General features: G+C 41.4%; 1 protein-coding gene across 1 annotated transcript in view; it reads right to left on the minus strand.

The window, feature by feature from the left end:
* Positions 1–3419: 3419 nt before the first annotated feature.
* The window catches only part of slc68a1a (solute carrier family 68 member 1a), a 43790-nt gene continuing 25641 nt past the window's right edge, over positions 3420–21568 (minus strand). The window contains exons 4-9 of the mRNA XM_078565136.1: positions 20262–20711; positions 17675–17786; positions 15617–15713; positions 14808–14979; positions 7677–7870; positions 3420–6614 (exon numbers count right to left, since the gene is read on the minus strand). Of these exons, the coding sequence (XP_078421262.1) occupies positions 6361–6614; positions 7677–7870; positions 14808–14979; positions 15617–15713; positions 17675–17786; positions 20262–20711 (1279 nt within the window). The 3' untranslated portion in view covers positions 3420–6360. The remainder of the gene's footprint in view (positions 6615–7676; positions 7871–14807; positions 14980–15616; positions 15714–17674; positions 17787–20261; positions 20712–21568) is intronic.

Consider the following 21568-nt stretch of genomic DNA (forward strand, 5'->3'; position numbering starts at 1 on the left):
CCTGTGATTTCTTCCGTTATTGTTACATGGAGATCAAGAGTCCCAAGCATTAAAGAGTAGGCTGAAAGATACATTTTCACACAGTTATTAAGATTTGGGATTATTTTACCATAAGTGGTTATTGCATTAGAGCTGATCAGAACATTTGAAAAATAATGAACAAACTTGCATTTATATAGCAGCTTTCATATCCTGAGAACCTCCCAAAACACTACCACAACCAAGAAATTTTGAAGCTTAAGTCACTGTTACACAAGCAAACAAGGTAATCAATTTGAGCACGGGAAGATTCCACATCAGAAAATAAGATAAAACACCAGCTATTCTGTTTTTAGTACATCTAGAAACTGATGATAGATTAAATTTGCACCACAATGTACATCAAACTTAAATTTTTTTCAAATCTCCAAGTGTGATTGGATTAAACATATTCCTTCCTCCCAGTTTGAATCTGGTCCACTGATGCCATGAAAACTTCTACTCACCCTTCGTGAACTGGCTTGGAGGGGAACTTAGGTGGTGGCGTTCCCATGCATCTACTGCCCTTGTCTGTCTAGGTGGCAGAGGTTGCAGGTTTGGAAGGCACTGGCAAAGAGCCTTGGTGAGTTGTTGCAGCACATCTTGTAAATGGTACACACTGCTGCCACAATGCATTGGTGGTGGAGAGAGTGAATGTTTCAGGTGATGGATATGGTGCCAATTAAGGGGCTGCTTTGTCCTGGATGGTGTTGAGATTCAAGTGTGGTTGGAGCTGCACTCATCCAGACAAGTGAAGAGTATTCCATCACACTCCTGACTTGTGCCTTGTAGATGGAGGACAGGCTTTGGGGAGTCAAGAGGTAAGTTAGTCGCCGCAGAATTCCCAGCCTCTGACGTGCTCTCGTAGCCACAGTATGGCTTGTCCAGTTCAGTTTCTAGTCAGTGGTAACCTCCAGGATGTTGATAGTGGGGGATTCAGTGATGGTAATGACATTGAATGTCAAGGGGAGATGGCTGGATTCTCTTTTCTTGGAGAAGGTCATTGTCTGGCATGATTGTTACTTGCCACAGATCAGCCCAAGGCTGAATTGCCCAGGTCTTGCTGCATATGGGTACAGACTGAATATGAGAAATATATCAACCTTCCAATTCATCGTGATTACTACTTTGGTTGCGGTGTTTACCTCACTTTTACTGTGGTTCAATTTTTAACAATAGCCTCCCTTGCGCATATCATCTGTTGATTAGCTCACCAACTTTCCAGGGTGTTAGGCAACATTCTGTTATCAGCAGGCTGAGTTTGATATCAGCTTTTACAGGAACAAAATGAAGAGGTATCAACTCAAAACAGTTCTGCACAATACATTATTCGGTTAGGTAGATCAGGAACCCCTCAGGCTCAGTCCCTGCTCTCTGCTGCGTTCACTCTTGGCCAAACAGGGAGGCATTGAGTTCCATACTTCAAGCTGGGGAGGAAGGGATAGTAGGGAGAGTTTGTCTTGGTTGTTAGCATTATTGCCTCCAAACCGTAATATTGTGGGCTCAAGTCTCACTTCAGGACTTAAACATTTAATCTAAGCAGATATTTCAATGGCAATGGAAGGAATGTTACAATTGAAAAGACTATGGATGGCTTAGATGAGACATTAAACATGGATATTGTGTTCAATTCTGGGCACCACACTTTAACCAAAGATATCAAAGACTTGGAAAGAAGATTTACTAGAATGGTACCAGGATTGAGGAGCTTGGACAAGCGGGAAGACTAGCGAAAGTGGGTTTTGTTCTCAGAGCAGAAAAGGTAGGTGGAGATTTAACAAGATATTGATAAGAGTAAACAAGGAGAAACGCCTCCTACTGGTAGGAAGATCAGTAACCAGGGGACACAGATTTTAACATAATTGGCAAAAGAACCAGAGGGGAGAAGAAGAAAATGTTTTTATTCAGCAAGTTATGATAATCATGAGTGCGCTGTCTGAAAGGGCGGTGAAAGCAGATTAAACAGCAACTTTTCAAAAGGAATTGGATACAACTTTTATGAGGAAAAATATATGCAGGGCGATGGGGAAAGGGCCAGGCAAATGGCCTCTTAAATTGTATAACCAATGCCCTCTGTCCCTTAGGGCTGTAAAATTCCGCCCCTAATCTTTAACTTCATCCAGTCACGCGGGGGTGGAGCCATAAAATGCAGTGAGCCGTTCGAAAGTCCATTGACTTTGGCAGGACAGGAAGATCCGCCAGCAGGAGGGGCCTTAAAATTTCGACCTATGTATTATTTGAAGAATCGGAAGTTGTCCCAATGCCACCAAAAGGGGGCTAATTCACATCATTGCTATACTTGTGACCTTGATGCGCACACTGACTGCAGCAATCATTAACCCAACCAGTGATTGCTCTTCAATACTTGTAAACCATTTTAGGATTTCCTGAGAAATAAATGCCAATTGTTTCTTTGTCCTGTGTAGTCCCTAGAAAGTACACGTGTGTGGGGATATCAGGCAAGGCTGGCTCAGACATGATAGTCAAATAGGCTGCTGTGAATTTGTGAAAAGATTGACCTGTGGGCAGGTTACAGTAGATATGTCAGTGCATGGAAATCAGTGTCAGAGAAGGTGGGTGGGTCGGGAGGGGGGGGGTGGGAAATAGATGTTGAAAAGTAACTTCACAATTAATTTTATTAGATGTAATTTTCAAGGCACACCAAAAGCTAAAATCGGAGATATCTTCAATTAGGGAGCAGAGAACAAGTTCAATTTGCAGACTTGTTCTCAATACTGCCATCAAACATTATGTAATAATGAACAGAACAGAAACAGCATAAGATCAGATTCAGCCAGTGAGAAGCTGCAGCAGAATCTCATTCAAATTCCTAACTTAGCTAATTCAACCCACTTAAAGCAAAGGATGGAGATCCCACCATAAGCATCACCTTTCTCTTTCAGATGCTAATTATTATTTTTTAAAATGTCAGCCATGGTTTGGTCACACACTTGCCTCCGAGTCACAGGGTCCTGGGTTCAAGTCCAACTCCAGGACTTAAGCACAAAAATCAAGGCTGACATTTCAGTGCAGTACTGAGGGAGTGCTGCACTGTTGGAGGAACCATTGTTTGGATGAGAGGTTAAACAGAGTTGCAGACTGCCTCCTTAGGTGGATGTAAAAAATCCAAGACACTGTTTTGAAGAAGAGCTGGGGAGTTATCCTTAGTGACCTGGCCAATATTTATCAAACAACAGATCGTCTAGTCTTTTATCACACTACTATTTGTGGGAGTTTGCTGTGCACAAATTGGCTGCCACGTCTCCTACATTTACAATAGTGACTAGTACTTCATTGGCTGTAAAGCACTTTGAGATGTCTGGTGAAAGGTGTCATATAAATGCAAGACTTGCTTTTTAAAAACAGGTTAAACCTGACAAATACCAAGGAAACTTAAAACGTTTTAGAACAAACAATACTTTATTTTGTTGCTTGATGATTAATATTTCAAAGGTCTTTAAAATACTGTAAGGAACATTTAATATATAATGAAAAACTCTGGCTTGCTACAACTTAAAGGCAATGACTCATTTCACAAAAGTCGTCATCTCATTTCATTCCCGAAGACTGAAACATAATATTCTAGGAATAAAAGGTGGCAGTGATATATTTGATTTCTTTTTCACGATCCAACAGTGGTTGAAGAAGCAAAACTTTCCAGCCAGTGTACACAGCAATGTAAAGTACAACGTTCCTGTTGCGATCCAATCTAATGTCCTTTAGGTGAAGCAAATCTGCTGTCTTTACCTGGCCTGGCATACACGTGACTCTGGATCAACAGCAATGCGGTTGACTAGTTACAGCCCTCTGAAATGGCCTAGCAAGCCACACTGTTCAAGGGCAATTTGGGATGGGCAACAAATGCTGGGCCTGCCAGCGATGGCCACATCCCATGAAAGAATGAAGTAAAAAAAAATCGGCAAGAAAGTTTTTCTGATCAGGAAGAAATTGGAGGCTCCTCTCACCCTACAAATTAGCGAGAAGCAGGACACTACAGTTGTTATGAACGTGACACTCCTTCCCTCCAGAATCAGGTTGGGGACCAATTCTTAATTAACGGGACAACTTTAGCGTCCAACTAGGGCCTATCACATAAAAGCAGACTCGAATGAAACTCAGCAGTGATCGCCCATGTCCTCCAGCAGCTTGCTGTAAAGTAGTAAGTTCTAGAAGATACTGGCCACCTGTCAGCCCCTGTACTGGAGAATAGATGCGAACTTGAAGAGTGGTTGGTAAGAGAATGCAAAAACACAATTATTGTCAGAAATCATTAGACATCAGCTAGATTTCAAAGTTACACTGATATTTAACAGTTTGGCAGTGGATGCAATTAGAGAGGATCACTGCTTGGGAATTTCATTCTTGATATATAGTTGCAAATGGAAAACCGCTATTACCAAAGTCTGATATGTTTACATAGTTACAAAAGAGATGGAATTCAACTCTCCGAAGAACTGTTAAAATGAGTTATATTATGAACATACAAAGTGACAGACAGGAGAAGACCAGCTGGCCTGTCAAGCCTGCGCCCCCCCCCATTCATGATGGCTGGAGCATTAAAACTTGGTACTTTGTCTGCTCTGGCTCCCAGCCTCCAGCAATACAATCTCATGGGAGAGGCAAAAGAGAGAAACGCCCAGAGCTAAAAAGGGGAAAAAAATTCTGGAAAATAAATACATCCAAGAATGCATACAAGTATTAATTTAAAAATAATTTATGCAAATCTTTCCAAATATCAATGGCATCTCTGGTGATTTTATTTACTGTGCTACTACTGATTGTAATTAGGTATTCGAGGCTTTACTAGAAAAATTAAACATATGATTTTAAGCACAATTTACAATAAAAGCTGGATGACTGAAGCTGGTTTACGACCCACAAGTTTTAAGTGCAATATCTTATCCACAATTTATCACACTCAACAAACCAGAACGTCTCCAGTACCAAGTTCCGTATAAAATAAACCATATATGATTTCCTTTGAGTTTCAATTTGCAAGTTAATATTAAACACTTATGTTTCCAGATGATCTGTAACCCATTTATAAATTAACATGCTCAAGTATGATACCTATAAATCTCCCTCAGCTTTCACCAAAAGCCTCCTCGACACAAGGCGGAAGCTGCCAATTTTTGCAGGCATAAAACTGGGAAAAGCAGAACTTCTTGGTCTACAATCGATACATGCAATCAGTGTTCACAGTTAGGGATGAAGAAATTATTGGCACATTTTTGGCAATTAGCCAGTGATGCTGACTACACAAGAGATCCCTTTCATTCCCAGGGTCTGCTCCACTGTGCTGCTATATACAAACTTTGCCAGAGTCATCGAGGCAGGTCCACTTTGGTCTCACTTCCACTGCCTTTATTTTTGTTCGAACTGATTTTAGTTATGCAGCTGAGTTTTGTTAATGCTTTGGAATGGAAAATTATGGATACCAAGTATCAGCATTAAACACTCAAACCCAGATTAGATACAGCATGGTCAGATTCAAGATAAAGCCCCCTTTTCTCTGTCTGAACAGTGTGCCTCAGCTACCAACTTTACAGGAGGTTATCTTCCTGTACTATTGTGACATCTTACACTAGCCATCTGTAGCGTCAATGAGACTTCCAATTTAATGCCAAATTGAGAGAAGTTTGGTGCTTGAGGCTTAAGCCCACTTAGAAGTTGGAGCGAGACTGCAAAAACTCATTTCACATCCAGTCAGCTGGATGGCTTTGATTTGGGTGGAATTTGAACACAGGTCTGATTGAAAGGCCAATATCAAACCCACTCAGTCAGTTCTTCCTCCTGCCATTGTGTACATGACTGCAGTATGTTGATGTTATGGAAAGTTACTCAACATTGGGGTACAAAAATCAACATGACAGCATCAATCTTTAGCTCAATCCAAATTAAAAAGTACATTTGCAAATAGTTGGCTCCAAGAATGATGGACTGATGGTGGAATTACATTCTGCCATATTTTATAACATGATGAGGGATAACAGACTCTGTAAATCTTAAGACCTTGTGCACTCTTAACCTATCAAAAAGTTCTTAAAATGTATCCTAGACTTCAAAGTATGATTTGTGGTCCCCTCCGGTAAACATTAAAAGTCAAGTAAAAAAATTGATCAGGCACAAGGGTCTTATTAACCATTAATCTTAAAACACTTGGACTTTGCTACATCAATGAGGTCTCCAAAATTCATACTCAAACCAACTAAAACAAATACTGGTCCAGTGAAGATGGAGGCTTCCATATCCTGAGCTGAAGTGACGATCATTAAAAAAAGTTATGCTTTATCTACTAGACATGGCAGACCTTGTTGGCTCCTGTACATTCAGGGTGGTGACCTAAACAGCTTTAATGTCCTGTAGGCTCTCCTGATGTGTGTTCTGCCTCAATGATTTTATTGTCTGGAGTCTTTTACCATGGAGGTTGAACTGAGACCAGGCTAGCAGCTGCAGCACAGCACATGTGATGGGGATGAAGACCAACAGATAGAAGCAACCTTGGCGTACGGCCATCATCCAGGCCACATTTGGCTCCACCACTGGCTTTGTGTTTACGATGTCACGTAGAGCATCGTGCTGAAAAATGTCATACCCTGAAAAACAAAATTAGAGATCACCAAGAAAACCAAAATCAAATTTTAAAAATATGATACAAGAAGCAACAATCTGGTGGGAAACTAACAGAACCTGATTAGCAGTCAGCTTCATATGCTCCCCACTTTCACTTTCCAATCACTTCAATGGGCAGTACATTTGGGCAGGTGTAGAATAGGCAGTCAATCTGATCCAGTCAGTTTCACCGCTAAGCTCTCCTTGAGGGATATCCTTTGAGGGATATGCGTTTGTCCAAAAAACCAGGGAAAACAGCCTGCTCATTGATTAGTGCAATGAGATCCTTAATGTCCACGAGAGAGCAAGTAGGGCCTCAGCTCAGCATCTCATCTGAAGGACAGTGTCCAACAATGCAGCACTCCCTCAGAACTGCACTAAGTTTCAGCCTAGACCATACGTTCCAGTCTCCGGAGTGGGACCTGATCCCTCAGTCATTTGACTAGAGTTGAGAGTGTTACCACTGAGCCAAAGCTGATACTGTTAATTTGTGAACAAAGTAACTGTATTCTTGGTGGGAGGGGAAGCAGGGAAAGGGAATGGTCAGTTTCTGGGCAGAACAGGCTGTCACATTTCTAAGATTTGTTTGTTTCATAACGGATTGAATTTTACATCTATGATGTACTGACAAAAAGAATCTCAAACATGGGTAAAGGTCAAAGCTAGGACTATATATACACAGGGTAGTCACTCATAAACTCAAACAATTCAGTAGAAACTTTATTTTACCCAGGGAGTGGGTACCCAGTAGAATGTGGAATTCACTAACACATGAAACAGTTGGGTGAATAGCACAGATACATTTAAGGGGAAGCTAGATAAACACTCGAGGGAGAAAGGAATAGAAGGATATACTGAAGAAGTGAGAGCATGAACACTGACATGGACCAGTTGCTCTGAATGGCTTATTTCTGTGGAGCACATTCTGTGCAAGAGGGATAGAGGAGCAGTTTTACTGTAACAGGAGATGGAGTAGTCAGAACTACAACTACTACTAATAGTCCTCCAGAACAAATAATTGACTTAATAGCTGCGAAATCAGCTACCTGTATAAACATACAAAAGCCATGTCCCGATTAATGGAGCAAACGTCTGTCCAGGTTTGGTCACCAAGGCAACCATCCCAAATAGCAGTGCCGATGCTGCCTGCTTCCTCTTGTTCATCACAAAATCTTCATCTACAAGGTCTGAGATGACTAGGTTCAGGAGTTTGCAGGTCCCCTCCGTGAACACCCGGTTACTAGAGAATGACACACAAATAAACCGTGGGTTAGAGTAAGATGAAACGCAAAATAAGAAGTTAAATAATGGAGTGACTTTGTACTTGGAAAAAAGCAATGATATTTCTGTCTGGAGCCCAGGAAACCATAAAACTTGTAACCAGGTACAGAATAAAATAGGAATATTTCAATTGAACAGTCTTTAGCAACATATAATTTGATGCCAATTCACGGAAATCTGCTCTGAACTAGAACAAGGGCACAAAAAAATGAATAGAAGTGGATATCACATTGATCTTATGATAAGAAACTGATTGACAGTGAGCATTTTCCTTGTTGCAACCTCTTAAAAATGCAGTATTAAGTTTTGGAAATGTTTCCACATGTATAAATGAATAAACTACCTTGTATTTATATGGAGTCTTTCAGAACCTCTGGACATCCCAAATAGCTTCACAGCCAATAAAGTACCTTTTGAAGTACAGTTGCAGTTGTAATGTACTTTGGACTGTCCTGAGGAACGAAATTCCTTATATAAATTCCTGTTTGCTCATTGGGGACCACATGAAGGGGACAATCTAGATCAGCCACTCAGCACTTATGGCTGAAGATGGTTGCACACGTTCCAGCCTTGTTTCTGTTGCAATCACTGAGCTCTGCCATCATTGAGGGTGAGAAGTTAATGGTGTCTCCTCCTCCAGTTAGCTGCTTAATTGTCCACCACCAATCATGGCTGCATATGGCAGGGTTGCAGAGCTTTGACCTGTTAAGTTGGTTACGGCTCAGCGCTGTGTACTGCATGCTGCTTCTGTCGTTTGGCATGCAAGTAGTCCTGCATTGTAGTTTCACCATGCTGCCACCTAATTTTCAGGTAATCTAGTGATGCTCCCGGCATGCTGTGCTACATGAGGAATGAAGAATATGCTGGAACGAGGTTACAGATTGTAGAGGTATACAGTGCATCTGCTGCTGATGACCCATAGTGCCTCATGGATGCCCAAGTTTTGAGCTGGGAGATTTATTCTTTTATCCATCACATTTAACGTGGTAATGGCCACAGGACAAAGGAGGATGCCCTTGTTGTGAAGTAGGGACTTGAGTCAGCATGAGACTGTGGCAGTCATTCCTACCATTGCTTTCAATCAACCTGCAACAGGTTGGAGATGGTAGATCCAAGTTAGTTATTCCCTGGTGCTGGTTCTTTCACTACTTACAGTAAGCTCAGTCTAGCAGCTATGTCTTCCAACACTCAGCCAGCTCCACTGGAGGTGGGACTGTCACTTTTAGAGATAGACGTTGAAGTGCTGAGTGGGGGAGGGGGAAAGAAAATCAGGGAGCATCTGAATTGATTTAAGGGTGTGGGGCATATTGGCATCAAGAGAGAAATTCAGAAATAAAGCAAATGACTGAAAGGCATGCAAAGGGTACAAATGGATCAATGTTTGAATTTATTTCTAACTGTTTACCAGTTAGCAATGAAATAAAGAATTAATAGAAATAGGCATTTTAATGAATTCCTGTCAATGCTACATATAGGGAGGGGAGGCGATGGTGTAGTAGTATTGTTGCTGGACTAGTGATCCAGAGACCCAGGTAATGCTCTGGGGACCCGGGTCCGAATCCTGTCACATCTAGCAACTCAATACTGGGCATCCATGAGGCGCTGTGGGCCATCAGCAGCAGCAGAATTGTACTCGAACACAATCTGCAACCTCATGGCCCGGCATATTCCCCTCTCTACCATTAGCATCAAGCCAGGGGATCAACCCTGGTTCAATGAAGAGTGCAGGAGGGCATGCCAGGAGCAGCACCAGGCATACCTAAAAGTGAGGTGTCAACCTGGTGAAGCTATAATACAGGATTACTTGTGTGCCAAACAGAATAAGCAGCGAGTGATAGACAGGGCTAAGCGATCCCACAACCAACGGATCAGATCTAAGCTCTGCAGTCCTGCCACATCCAGTCATGAATGGTGATGGACAATTAAACAACTCACTGGAGGAGGAGGCTCCACAAATATCCCCATCCTCAATGATGGAGGAGCCCAGCACATCAGTGCAAAAGATAAGGCTGAAGCATTTGCTACAATCTTCACCCAGAAGTGTTGAGTGGATGGTCAATCTCGGCTTCTTCCGGAGGTCCCCAGCTTCAGCCAATTTGATTCACTCCATGTGATATCAAGAAACAGCTGAAGGCACTGGATACTGCAAAGGCTGTGGGCCCTGACAACATTCTGGCAAAAACACTGAAGACTTGTGCTCCAGAACTTGCCATGCCCTAGCCAAGCTGTTCCAGTACAGCTACAACACTAGCATCTACCCATCTGTGTGGAAAATTGCCTAAGTATGTCCTGTACAAACAAAACAAGACAAATCCAACCCAGCTAATTACCACCCCATCTGTCTACTCTCCATCATCAGTAAAATAATGGAAGGGGTTATTCAACAGTGCTATCAAGCAGCACTTGCTTAGCAATAACCTACTCACTGATGCCCAGTTTGGGTTCTGCCAGGGCCACTCAGCTCCTGACCTCATTACAGTCTTTGTTCAAACATGGGCAAAAGAGCTGAACGCCTGAGGTGAGGTGAGCGTGACTCCCCTTGACACCAAGGCAGCATTTGACCGAGTGTGGCATCAAGGGACCCTAGCAAAACTGGAGTCAATGGGAATCATGGGGAAAACTCTCTGCTGGTTGGAGTCATACCTAGCACAAAGGAAGATGGTTGTGGTTTTTGGAGGTCAGTCATCTCATCTCAGGACATCACTGCAGGGGTTCCTCAGTGTAGTGTCCTCAGCCCAACCATCTTCAGCTGCTTCATCAATGACCTTCCTTCCATCATAAGGTCAGAAGTGGGGATGTTCAGCACCATTCACGACTTCTCAGATACTGAAGCAGTCATTGTCCAAATGCAGCAAGACCTAGACAATATCCAGGCTTGGGCTGACAATTGGCAAGTAACATTTGCACTACACAATGACCATCTCCAACAAGAGAGAATCCAACCATCCCCCTTGATGTTCAGTGGCATTACCATCACTGAATCCCCAACTATCAACATCCTGGGAGTTACCATTGACCAGAAACTGAACTGGGCTAGCTATATAAATACTGTGGCTACAAGGACAGGTTAGAGGCTAGGAATAGTGCGACGAGTAACCCACCTCCTGACTCCCCAAAGCCTGTCCACCATCCACAAGGCACAAGTCAGGAGTGTGATGGAATACTCCCCAATTGCCTGGGTGAGTGCAGCTCCCACAATACTCAAGAAGCTTGACGCTACCCAGGACAAAGCAGCCCACTTGATTGGCACCACATCCACAAATATTCACTCCCTCCACCACCGACGCAGTGTGTACCATCTACAAGATGCACTGCAGGAATTCACCAAGGCTCCTTAGACAGCACCTTCCAAACCCACGACCACTACCAACTAGAAGGACAAGAGCAGCATATAGATGGGAAAACCACCACCTAGAAGTTTCCCTCCAAGTCACTCACCATCCTGACTTGGAAATATATTGCCATTCCTTCACTGTCACTGGGTCAAAATGCTGGAACCCACCCCCCTAACAGCACTGTGGGTGTACCCACACCACATGGACTGCAGCGGTTCAAGAAGGCAGCTCACCGCCACCTTCTCAAGGGCAGCTAGGCATGGGCAATAAATGCTGGCCCAGCCAACGAAGCCTACATCCCATGAATGAATAAAAAAAAATAGACATTGTAATAAAGCAATGACACTTTGCTAAGCTCATTAATAGCAACTTTTGACTAACAAAATTAATTTTTTAAAAAGGCAGATTTTTTATCTTAAACCAGTTGCCATACACTCCAAAAGAACCAAGTGTTGATCAGAAATGCTTCCTAAATGCAAACCACAACATACTTTATAATATGGGAAGGAATGTATTTGCCATTTTTGTTTATATTCACGTTACTAAGGAAGGAACTTATTGTTGATTTAAAATACTTTTTATCCAACGGCCAACAGACTACAATTCAACAGTTACTCAAGATCAAATCAGCTGTTTTTTTTTTGATTCAGTCTCAATATATTATTTGATTGCAATAATTAGGCTTCTTTAACAGCTGCCAAGAGTTTGGTAATATCAAAGTAACATGGACTACACAACTAGAAACTCAAGATTCCTATTAGTTTGTAGCATTTCAGTCCATTATACTGAAATGTGGCTCATCATTTCAACACTGTAGCTGTGTAGTATATTTACTAGCACTATGTTTTACCCATTTTGCTTATTCAGCAAAACTGGAGTTTCAGTTCATCGACTTTCAGTAGAGTGTCGTGTCACCGAAACTACTTTTTAAAAATGATAGGAGAGGATTGTAAAAAGTGTATAATATAAAGACAGCTAAAGGGTTTCAGTCCTTAGTGACTCAGCAGTCGTGTCTGACCTCCATACAAGGGGCACATCTGAGCAACACGGAATTACCAGATGTAAATCAATTATGCAAATCACTGCAACAAAAACAAAAATAAAAATACCTGGAAAAGCTCAGCAGGTCGGACAGCATCTACGGAGAGGAATACAGTTAACGTTTCGAGTCTGTATGACTTTTTTGCTTTTATGCAAATCACTGCTGCAGATAATTTAATGCCAGGTTTTGTGTATGCAAACTTTTTACGAAGAGGGATTTGGAAGAGGTTAATTATATAGAAATAACTACAGTACAGAAGAAAGATTGAGTTTTTAAAAAATTTATTCTTATGCATAGGGAAGCCATGCAATTAAAAGTAAGATGATGTTATTTGGTCAAGTGAAGCCTAAATGGCTTGATCAAGATGTCTGCAGCTTTAGTAACCGCAAGCTATATTTTAGCAAATATAATGAAAAACAGTGCTGAAAAATAATTTTGATAGGTATAAGATTCAGTTGAAGTTGATGATCATAAAAAGCAATGGAAAGGAGGGCTGAGGACGGATGTGGTAGTGATGATAAAGGTCTTTCTCAGCTATGTTAGTGGTCAGAGCACGATCCAAGGACCACATTCGAGAGATTCGAGGACAGGTGAGGGTGGAGAATTGAGGTAATAAATAGGATACTTTGCCTCCCTGTCACTACTGAAGAGGATATGAAGTTTCCAATGGTGACAGAGGTGCTACTCAAATTAAATCCTTGGAAGTAGATGTGGAAATAGTCCTGGTGAGCATTAGGTAGATTGTGCTGCTGGAGCCAATGGCACTCACCCTAGAATGCTTAAAGAAATGCATACAATAAAGCAGAGGGAGTTATGGCCAGATGCCAAAACTATTTATTTTCCATAGAGAGCCACTGATTGCTGGAAGATTGCTAACATGTGCAGTAAATATAGATTCACCACATTATTCAAAAAAAAAAGTTGCGCAAATTCTTAGCAGTTGAAAAACATCAGTTATAGAAGATAGGCAGTCTTCTGAAGTTTTATCAATTGCATTCAGGGGCCAGAGTAAAATCTTTTGAAGCTTTTCCTTGAATTGGCCCGAGGATTTTTTTTGCTCCTCCCAGGAGATCATGTGACAAGAGGAAATGAAGGTGCTGACATATGTGCAAATTACCTTCTCTGAATGGGCTTTTCCTGCCCATTTTTATATATTCAAACATGCACTGTAAAGATTTAGAAGAAAATTTGATGCATTAGAAGTGCCACAGACAGCATTGTAGAGGGAAACCTCTGATTTAAGGATCTTATGCAATTTAAAGATGAAAGAATCTGCACACTGAATTAATAATTGCTGCACATCAGAAGTTAAATGGGCAGATGGGACAACCATTCTGTAACCAGCAATATTTAACAAATAAATGAACGACAATTTTAAGGCAATTGGCAAAAGAAGCAATGGCGACATGGGAGAAAAAACCTTTTCATGCAGTTAGTGGTTGGGAGCTGGAATGCACTGCCTGAGAGTGTGGTGGAGGCAGATTTAATTGGGGCATTCAAGAGGGAACTGGATTATTATCCGAGAAGGAAGAATGTACACAGGGCTACAGGGAAAAGGTAGGGAAGTGACACTAGGTGAGTTGCTCCTTCACAGAGCTGGCACAGACACAACAGAATGAAGAAGGCCATTCAGCCTGTGATTATGATGCACTTTACATACAAGGAAGTACTGTGATTTATAGAAGCAAAAGTAGCAGCCATTTTGTAAGATCCGACAAACAGCAATGAGATGAATGGTATTTAATTTTTTGGTGGTGTTAGATGGAGGAGGAATGATGGCCAGAACACTGGGAGACTCCCCACTTTTCTTTGAAAAGTGCCATCCGTATGGTAATATCCCACCTGAAACACAACAAAACAGCCCCAATGAAACTTTTGATTACCATTACAGCAACATCTCTGATGATGAGCATATAATCTGTGCTCCAAGCCCAATTTAGTACAACCCAAGATGACAAATATCCGCTGGATGGCATTTCATAGTGTTATATACCGATTGTATAGGATTTAAAATGATAAGCAGGAGTCAGTACTTTGGGTTAGAATGACAATATCTTCTCACCTCTAATGTAACTTTAAACAATAGAAGAGGGGATTTTGTTAAACAACACAAAAAGTCTCAATCGGGTGAACTGCAGATGAAACGTTGCAGCCTTTAGTTACACGGCTGAATAAATAACCTTAATATCATTAACACAAATTGTGCAGCAAGCTCCCGAGTGCTGAAATCTGAATTCTTGCTTTTTGGACACTCTTGGGGGCCAGCATCCCTGCGCCTGAATGGGGCTTCCTGAGGACAATGAAGGGGAAGAGCTGACTAGAATCAAGTGACTGACATACCCAATTTCCTTTTCTTCGGCTTTTCAACAATACAATTAAAGAACGTTGCTTAAAATTTGATGCTGTTGCTTTTCATTGGTAGCTAGGGCAACAATCTGTAATGGTTATTGCGCATGAGTGAACAAGCTTACCAAATGGCTTCCAACTTTGCAAGTTCTATGGAGGAGCTGCTGCTATACCTGGCTATGAAGAAACAAAGTAGGTAGATTTGATCTGGTCCTGCCAGCAACATGGTTAAGCTCAGAGCCAGTTTTAAGAAGAACAACCATCGGATAACCACGTACACTCCAAATCTGTGGCACAGTGACAGGAAGTAGAGGTTGTTTAAATGTGGAGCAATGTACGATGCACCTAAAAAAAAAAAGGGATAAAATGCTTCAATTTTACTTCTGTTTTATTCCATCCTTGGAGCATTCCTCCAAGTTTTCTCCTCCAGTCAGGAAAAAAAATAAAATCAAACCAGCCTTGCTAGAACTTACTGTACCACCTCAACCCTGTTAGCTACTTCAATAATCACTGACTCCACTGCTCTCTCTAGCCACTGTCTGAAGCTGAAGCAGAGTGTTTCCAATCTTGATGTCTTATCTGACACGGAGATAAGCTTCCGGTTCCATATCCACACCATCACCAAGACTGCCTACTAACACTGGCAAACTTCGTCCTTGCCTCAGTTCATTTGCTGCTGAAACCCTCATCCATGCCTTTGCTCCCTCTAGACTTGACTATTCCAATACTTTCGTAGTTCGCAATAAAGTTGTCTTTGCTACCCATTGTTACCTTTACTGTCCTACTTCAGCAAATCACATGCAAACAATTCATCTGAAGGACCCAGTACTAGATTAAAAAATAAACTCTCCCATGGCAAATTCTAACAGTCTTATCTGAATTCATCTCTTCATCAGACTTGCAATTACTTGGGAGGAGAGAGAGAGAAAAAGATCAGATGGTAATTGATAAGATCAACAACGATCATAGATATAGTGCTTACCTAGGAGAAAGGAACCCGTGGAGAGTGAAATCCTATCTGAAAGGAGATGTTCCATAAACAGTGGGAAGAAATTACTGTTGAAGTGGCAGTGAAAAACCTTTTTTAAAAAAAAAGTTGGCATTAAGACAGCTCATCGCAGAGAAAATGCATTACTTCACTAAAGCCCCATTCAACCAAATTTCAGCCATTTTTATATTTTTCTGACTGAAACACTTCTGTGATGATGATTCTGTTTAAGATACTTTATCGCTTCCACTTAGTTCTCCCTGTCACTTTGCTATTAGCAATTCCACCATTGTGGAACAGCACACAGATCCTCCAACATGCCATATCTGTTGAATTATTTTCTACCTTGTATTTTACTCAGGCTTTCCATTATGCTTTAATTTTTTCCACTCCTGTTAGAACATCTCAAGAACCGTGCATTGTAACCCTGAACTATCATTTGACAGAGCAAATTGAACTATCACAAAAAGAGCCATTCCCCAAACAACCAACTGCAAAGAAATAAACTAATATCTTATATTTAAAAGCAAAACATTGCTGATGCTGGAAATCTGAAATAAAAACAGAAATTGATGGAAATATTCAGCAGGTCAGGCAACATCTCTGGAGAGAGAAACAGTAGTTTCAGGTCAATGGTCGTTCATCAGTTCTCTCCACAGCTGCTGCCACACCTGCTGAGTATTTCCAACATATTCTCTGCTTTTAATATCCTGGGCTATTTAAGAGTCAACATTGTTATTTTCCCTCCAAAGGGGTTAAAGAGGCTTGTTGCCTTCCCTTTCTTAATTCCAAGTATTCTTCTATCTTGCCTCAGAGTATTGGAAAAATTATCAGCCAGTCCTTCCCAATTCATGTTACCCAAGAGTGCATTCTCCCAGTGGAATCTCCAAAAGCAGGGAGAAATGAGTGTAGCTTGCCAGTCTCAGGGATTGCCTTTTTTTTACTCCCCTTGAAGATTAAGGATTGCTACAGAACTGAATTCTCCACACTTCATATAACAAGTTAAGTGTAAGCAGCAAGCAGTCTCAGGTCAGGTATTGTGAATGGAGCGAAACTATGAAAATGAAATTCGTCAGCTGTAAACAGAAACATGCATTTTCTTTCACTACATCTAGGCAATGCTAATTTCTCACTGATCAGATATATGTAAGTTGATCGGCATGTTATGGTGTTCTACAATACAGAAATTTTCAAAAGAGTCGCCTCAGGCTGAAATTTCTTCTCTCCCCAATTATTAGTGTTACTTGGTGACTCAGTGGAATATCTGCCAACAGATGATCAAGTCTAAGATATCAAGAGATTTCCTGGCATTCAGCAATACAATTACAAGATTTCCACCTCTCTAACTTCAACTCCGTCTGTTACTGAAATTCTCATTCATGGCCGAGTTACCTCCATACTCAATTATTCCCAAACTTTCCTGGCTAGCTTCCCATACTCCCACTCAAAGTGCAGTTCATCTGGACTCTGCAACACGTATCTGATCCCACGCCATACCCCACTCATCCATCATCCTCTACTTGCTGATCTACATTGGCCCACAGCCTCGCCAATGTCTCAAATGTAAAATTTTCATCTTCCCATCCTTGGACCTCTCTATCGCTAGAACGACCTCCAGGCCTCCTCTGTACGTTAACTCTGTTCTTTTGTGCATCAATACCTCTCCTTTCCCCACTATTGGCAGCTGCTCATCCAGCGGTCTAGGCTCCACAGCCTGGAATTCCTTCTGGAAACCTCTGTTCCTCTCCACAATTCTCTCTTTAAACCTACCTTTTCCAAAATGTTTGGTCACCCTTCCTAATGCTTTTGTCTTGACATGCACCTTTGTAGTATTGCACTTTTGTGAAGCACCTGGAATGTTTCACTATGTTAGAGATGCTATATTAACATAAGTTGTTGCGCAACACTGGAAGTGTCATTCTGCAATCCATGCATGTTTAGATATCATTAGCTGACTTTCTCTTCCAAACTATATTAGGGAGCATTGGAAATATTAAGGATCAGGCTGAAATTTTAAAGGAATCCTATGGGAAAAGGTTGAGTCAGACTCACCTGCACCAGGTTCATGGACACAAACCAAGCAAAGTTCCGATGCCTGGAGAGTTGTTTCAGGTATTCTGCCAGCGTCACTTCCTGAGCAAGAGGGGTTTGATTAATGTACAACCTGTGCAGAATCCAGAACAAAGGAGTGCATTAAAAAAGTCACTTCAGTGGTTCTTTTGATGCCAGTACAGATTCTGAATGTCCAAAACTCTCGATTTCTCTATCCTCCCATTTCCATTACAAGTCAGAAACTTTGAAGTCTGTAAGAATTTTAAACAATTTTTTTTAAATTGAGGAATTACATTTTTAAACTGGAATTCGCTGCCTGGTTTGGTGGTGGAGGCAGAAACCCCCAACTCATTTAAAAGGTACCTGGGTCTGCACCTGAATTGCTGTGACCTGCAAGGCTCCGGGCGAGGTGCTAGAAGGCGGATTAGAATGGGTGGCTAGCTTTTTACTTTCTCTTTTCGGCCAGCGTGGACACAATGTGCTGAATGGCCTCTTTCTCTGCGTAACTTTTCCATGGTTCTATGAGGGAGAGGGCTAGTTGAGAGAGATATTGCAGTTTTTCACCATGATTATTGTACTTTAATAAAAAACCCATTTCATTAGTTCCATGTTTCAACCTTTATCATGTTTTACACAAACATTGATGAAGAATGGACCAAGGTGGGGTGGGGGAAAAGAGAGTGGCAACAGGAAGGGACAGGAACAGAAGCCATTGCTGGAGCTGCTGTGGTTTTGATCAAAAAATATATGAATATTACCTAGCAAGGGCAGTCTCACCAAGCTGGACATTAGAGGATAGGTGTCGGAGGACAGTGCAGTTGAACCATCAAAAGATGCAGAGAGTTCACGAGGACACCTAGTGCACTATGCGTCACAGTCACTGAGGATGGCATTTGTGAATTTTACCAAGATCATTTCAACACTGTGGCAGGAATGTTAACAGAGATTCAAGCAGAGAGTTGCAAGAGAAGGGCACAGATTTGGGGAACGTGTTTAAGGACAGGATAAGATGTCAATCGGCATGGTTCCTTCATAGTCACTTGTTGAGAAGGAGAAGCCAGCCTCATGAAAGTTGTCGTTTTAATTTTTCAAGAGAGTCATTACAAGAAATTTAAAATAGACAGGTCAGAAAACATAAGATCTTGAAGGTCCAGGTACAGGGAATCTTGCACTAATGGTACAAGGGTAAGATATGCCACAATTAGTGTGTCGTAAATGAACTGTGCAACCTGCACAAGTATTATCCACATGAGCTAATCCCCGATACATTGGTGGCTGTCCCTTCCATTCAGGAATATATCAATTACAAAATTTCCCATCATGTTCCATTAGTAGTTCTCAGTTAAATTCCCCAGTTGGTGTGGTGAGAGTCGAACCTATGCTTCCGGATCACTAGTCCAAACTTCTGGATTACTAGTTCTGGAACATATGCTACCATACCCCCAGCACACTTGGCGAGTACTGGGGTTTAGCAAAGTAACTGGTGGGGATACGAATCTCTCAGAAAGAGATTTCCAGTGTAGGCTTACTATTCATTAGATTTAAAATATCAGAAGTTCATATAAAATCGAGGTGGCGGCTTTTAATGTCTGGAATCTTAACTGAATTAAATCAAACACAAGATATCAATGGTCATAGAATCACGGAAGAAGGCAATTCAGCTCATGGTGCCGGCATCAGATGACAAGTAGTCATCCAGCCTTATCCCACTTTCCAGCTCTTGGTCGATTGCCCTGTAGGTTACGGCACTTCAGTGGATATCAAAGTACTTGTTAAATTATGAGGGTTTCTGCCTCTACGTTCATAATCTATGGACATGCACTCTAAGGTCCCTTTCTCCCCTCTACACTTTCAGATTTGTGTATTCCTGTGTCCTGCTAGCCTTCCCCAATTGGATTATGAACGGCAAAGAAAGTCCATGTGCACACACATACCACTAGAAAGGGCAAACCAGATGTTTCCCCCCCTTCTAAGATGAGTGCCTAAGGTGAGGCAACCTGAGAATACCACCCCATCTTACAAGTTTACTCACTTAAACACATTTATAATCACACTTCTAGTGAATATTATTTTCCATATATAATTGGGAAAACGCCTGAATTAAATACAAAACACTTCCATTTACAGAGAAGTTCTATTAAGAGCTCAAATAAATTTTGCTTACACTCAAAATATTTTACAGACGTGGAGCAGGCAATTTGAAAGCAAAATTAACCAATATTTTACACACATTTTCATAATGGGGAAAAGAGCCCTTAGCTGCCCACTGGGAGTTTTTTTTAAAGTACCACCTGACATTATTACACAAGCGAGCTCAGTAACTTATAGTACTCACACTTCAAAGTAGGTGGGGAACAAATGTACAGCCTTATGGTTGTGCAGTGAATTAAAATAAGAATATGGTGACAAAGGGAGAAAAGGAACTTGGCATTGAAAACCATTCCAGGCAAAGTACACAACATTCAACAATATGAAGCATCAAATGACTGAACTTGAGAAGCATGTGCGTGCGGTGTGATGTGACATGTGCGGCATGTGCTTGTGTTGGAGAAGAGGGAAGAAGTGAGAAAAATAAGTAAATACTTACTCCTCTAGCATGGAGACCTCCTCATATCTAACTTTGACCTCCAACTGAAATCGTTGTCTGAGAATCCAGGTGCATATACTAAAACCTAGAGTCGAAAAGGCAGCCAATGCGACGCAGAAGAGTCTAAATGAGAGAAAGTTTTCCTTGTTCCAGACTGCATAGGACATGAACACAGACAAGGAGCCAAGTGCGCTAAAAAGGGAGCAGTAAAAATTCAGCTTAGTCCTGTCCTTTTCCGATACTGCCAGGTCTGCCAATAAAGCATTATGATTAAGGTCCACCAAAGTGAGGAATCCATCATAGAGACAAAGGCAGATGAGAAATTGTACTCCTGGACGGGCCCAAACCACCCAGAAAGAGAGGAATGACAAAGCAAAAAGAGGACCATTTCGCATTAATGCCTTCAATCGCTTCAACACTACTTCTGGAGTGGAGATTGCAGCACCTGACCTGTAAGAAAGCATTTAAGTATATTAAATAGATACACATGCTGAGCATAACTATACAGCCATATTAATAACACTAGTCGGCCTCCTATGCCGTTACTCAATGCCCAACAATTAAAAATAACAAGGAGGTCTCTGCAGGGGTGCTGCAAACTGTGCTGGTCTGGGATCCAGGGTTTGTACACTCTTCCAATGTTTGACAGGCCCAGTCCTTCAACGTGGTTACAATTTCAAGTAGAACTTGAAATGTTTGAAATGTTGAATTACTTTAAATTGGCATAGAAATATAAACACAGCTTTGTGTTTAGCATAAAATACAGGTCCTTAACTTGATTGGCCCTTGTTAACCATGTGGTTAACAAGGACAAAGCATGTTGGAACCTGGAACTCTCAGTGGCACTGAAACAGATACAAAAACCAAGAGACAGACACGCGCACAGACAGATAGAGAGAAATTATGCAATTATTTTAGCATAGTGGACAACTTTACTCTCGGGAGAATTTAAGCTGCTTACATTAAAAAGGGTTTCCAGAATTAATGATCAAATCTATTAATTAAACTTATAAAACTTGCAGCGATACGTTTTCAGCTTGGTTTACAAGCAGATGAAAGCCTGTTAAAAAACTGCATTCTCCAAACCATTTTAGTACACTTTTACTCCTCGACTAGAAACATTAAAAAAAATAAGCGTGTGATTAATTCAGTTAATTCTTGTTCCTTCTACACATTGGGGAATCACAAACATGACTGTGAACATCGGTGTTTGTCCCTGTATCACTGTGGGACTGGGCTACTTTTGTCTTCATCTGCTCCACTCTCTTTTTAGATAGCACCAGGTCACAAACCATTCTCTGGTTGAG

This window comes from Cetorhinus maximus, chromosome 20 (genome assembly GCF_964194155.1).
Source record: "Cetorhinus maximus chromosome 20, sCetMax3.hap1.1, whole genome shotgun sequence".
NCBI classification, from domain to species: Eukaryota; Metazoa; Chordata; class Chondrichthyes; order Lamniformes; family Cetorhinidae; genus Cetorhinus; species Cetorhinus maximus.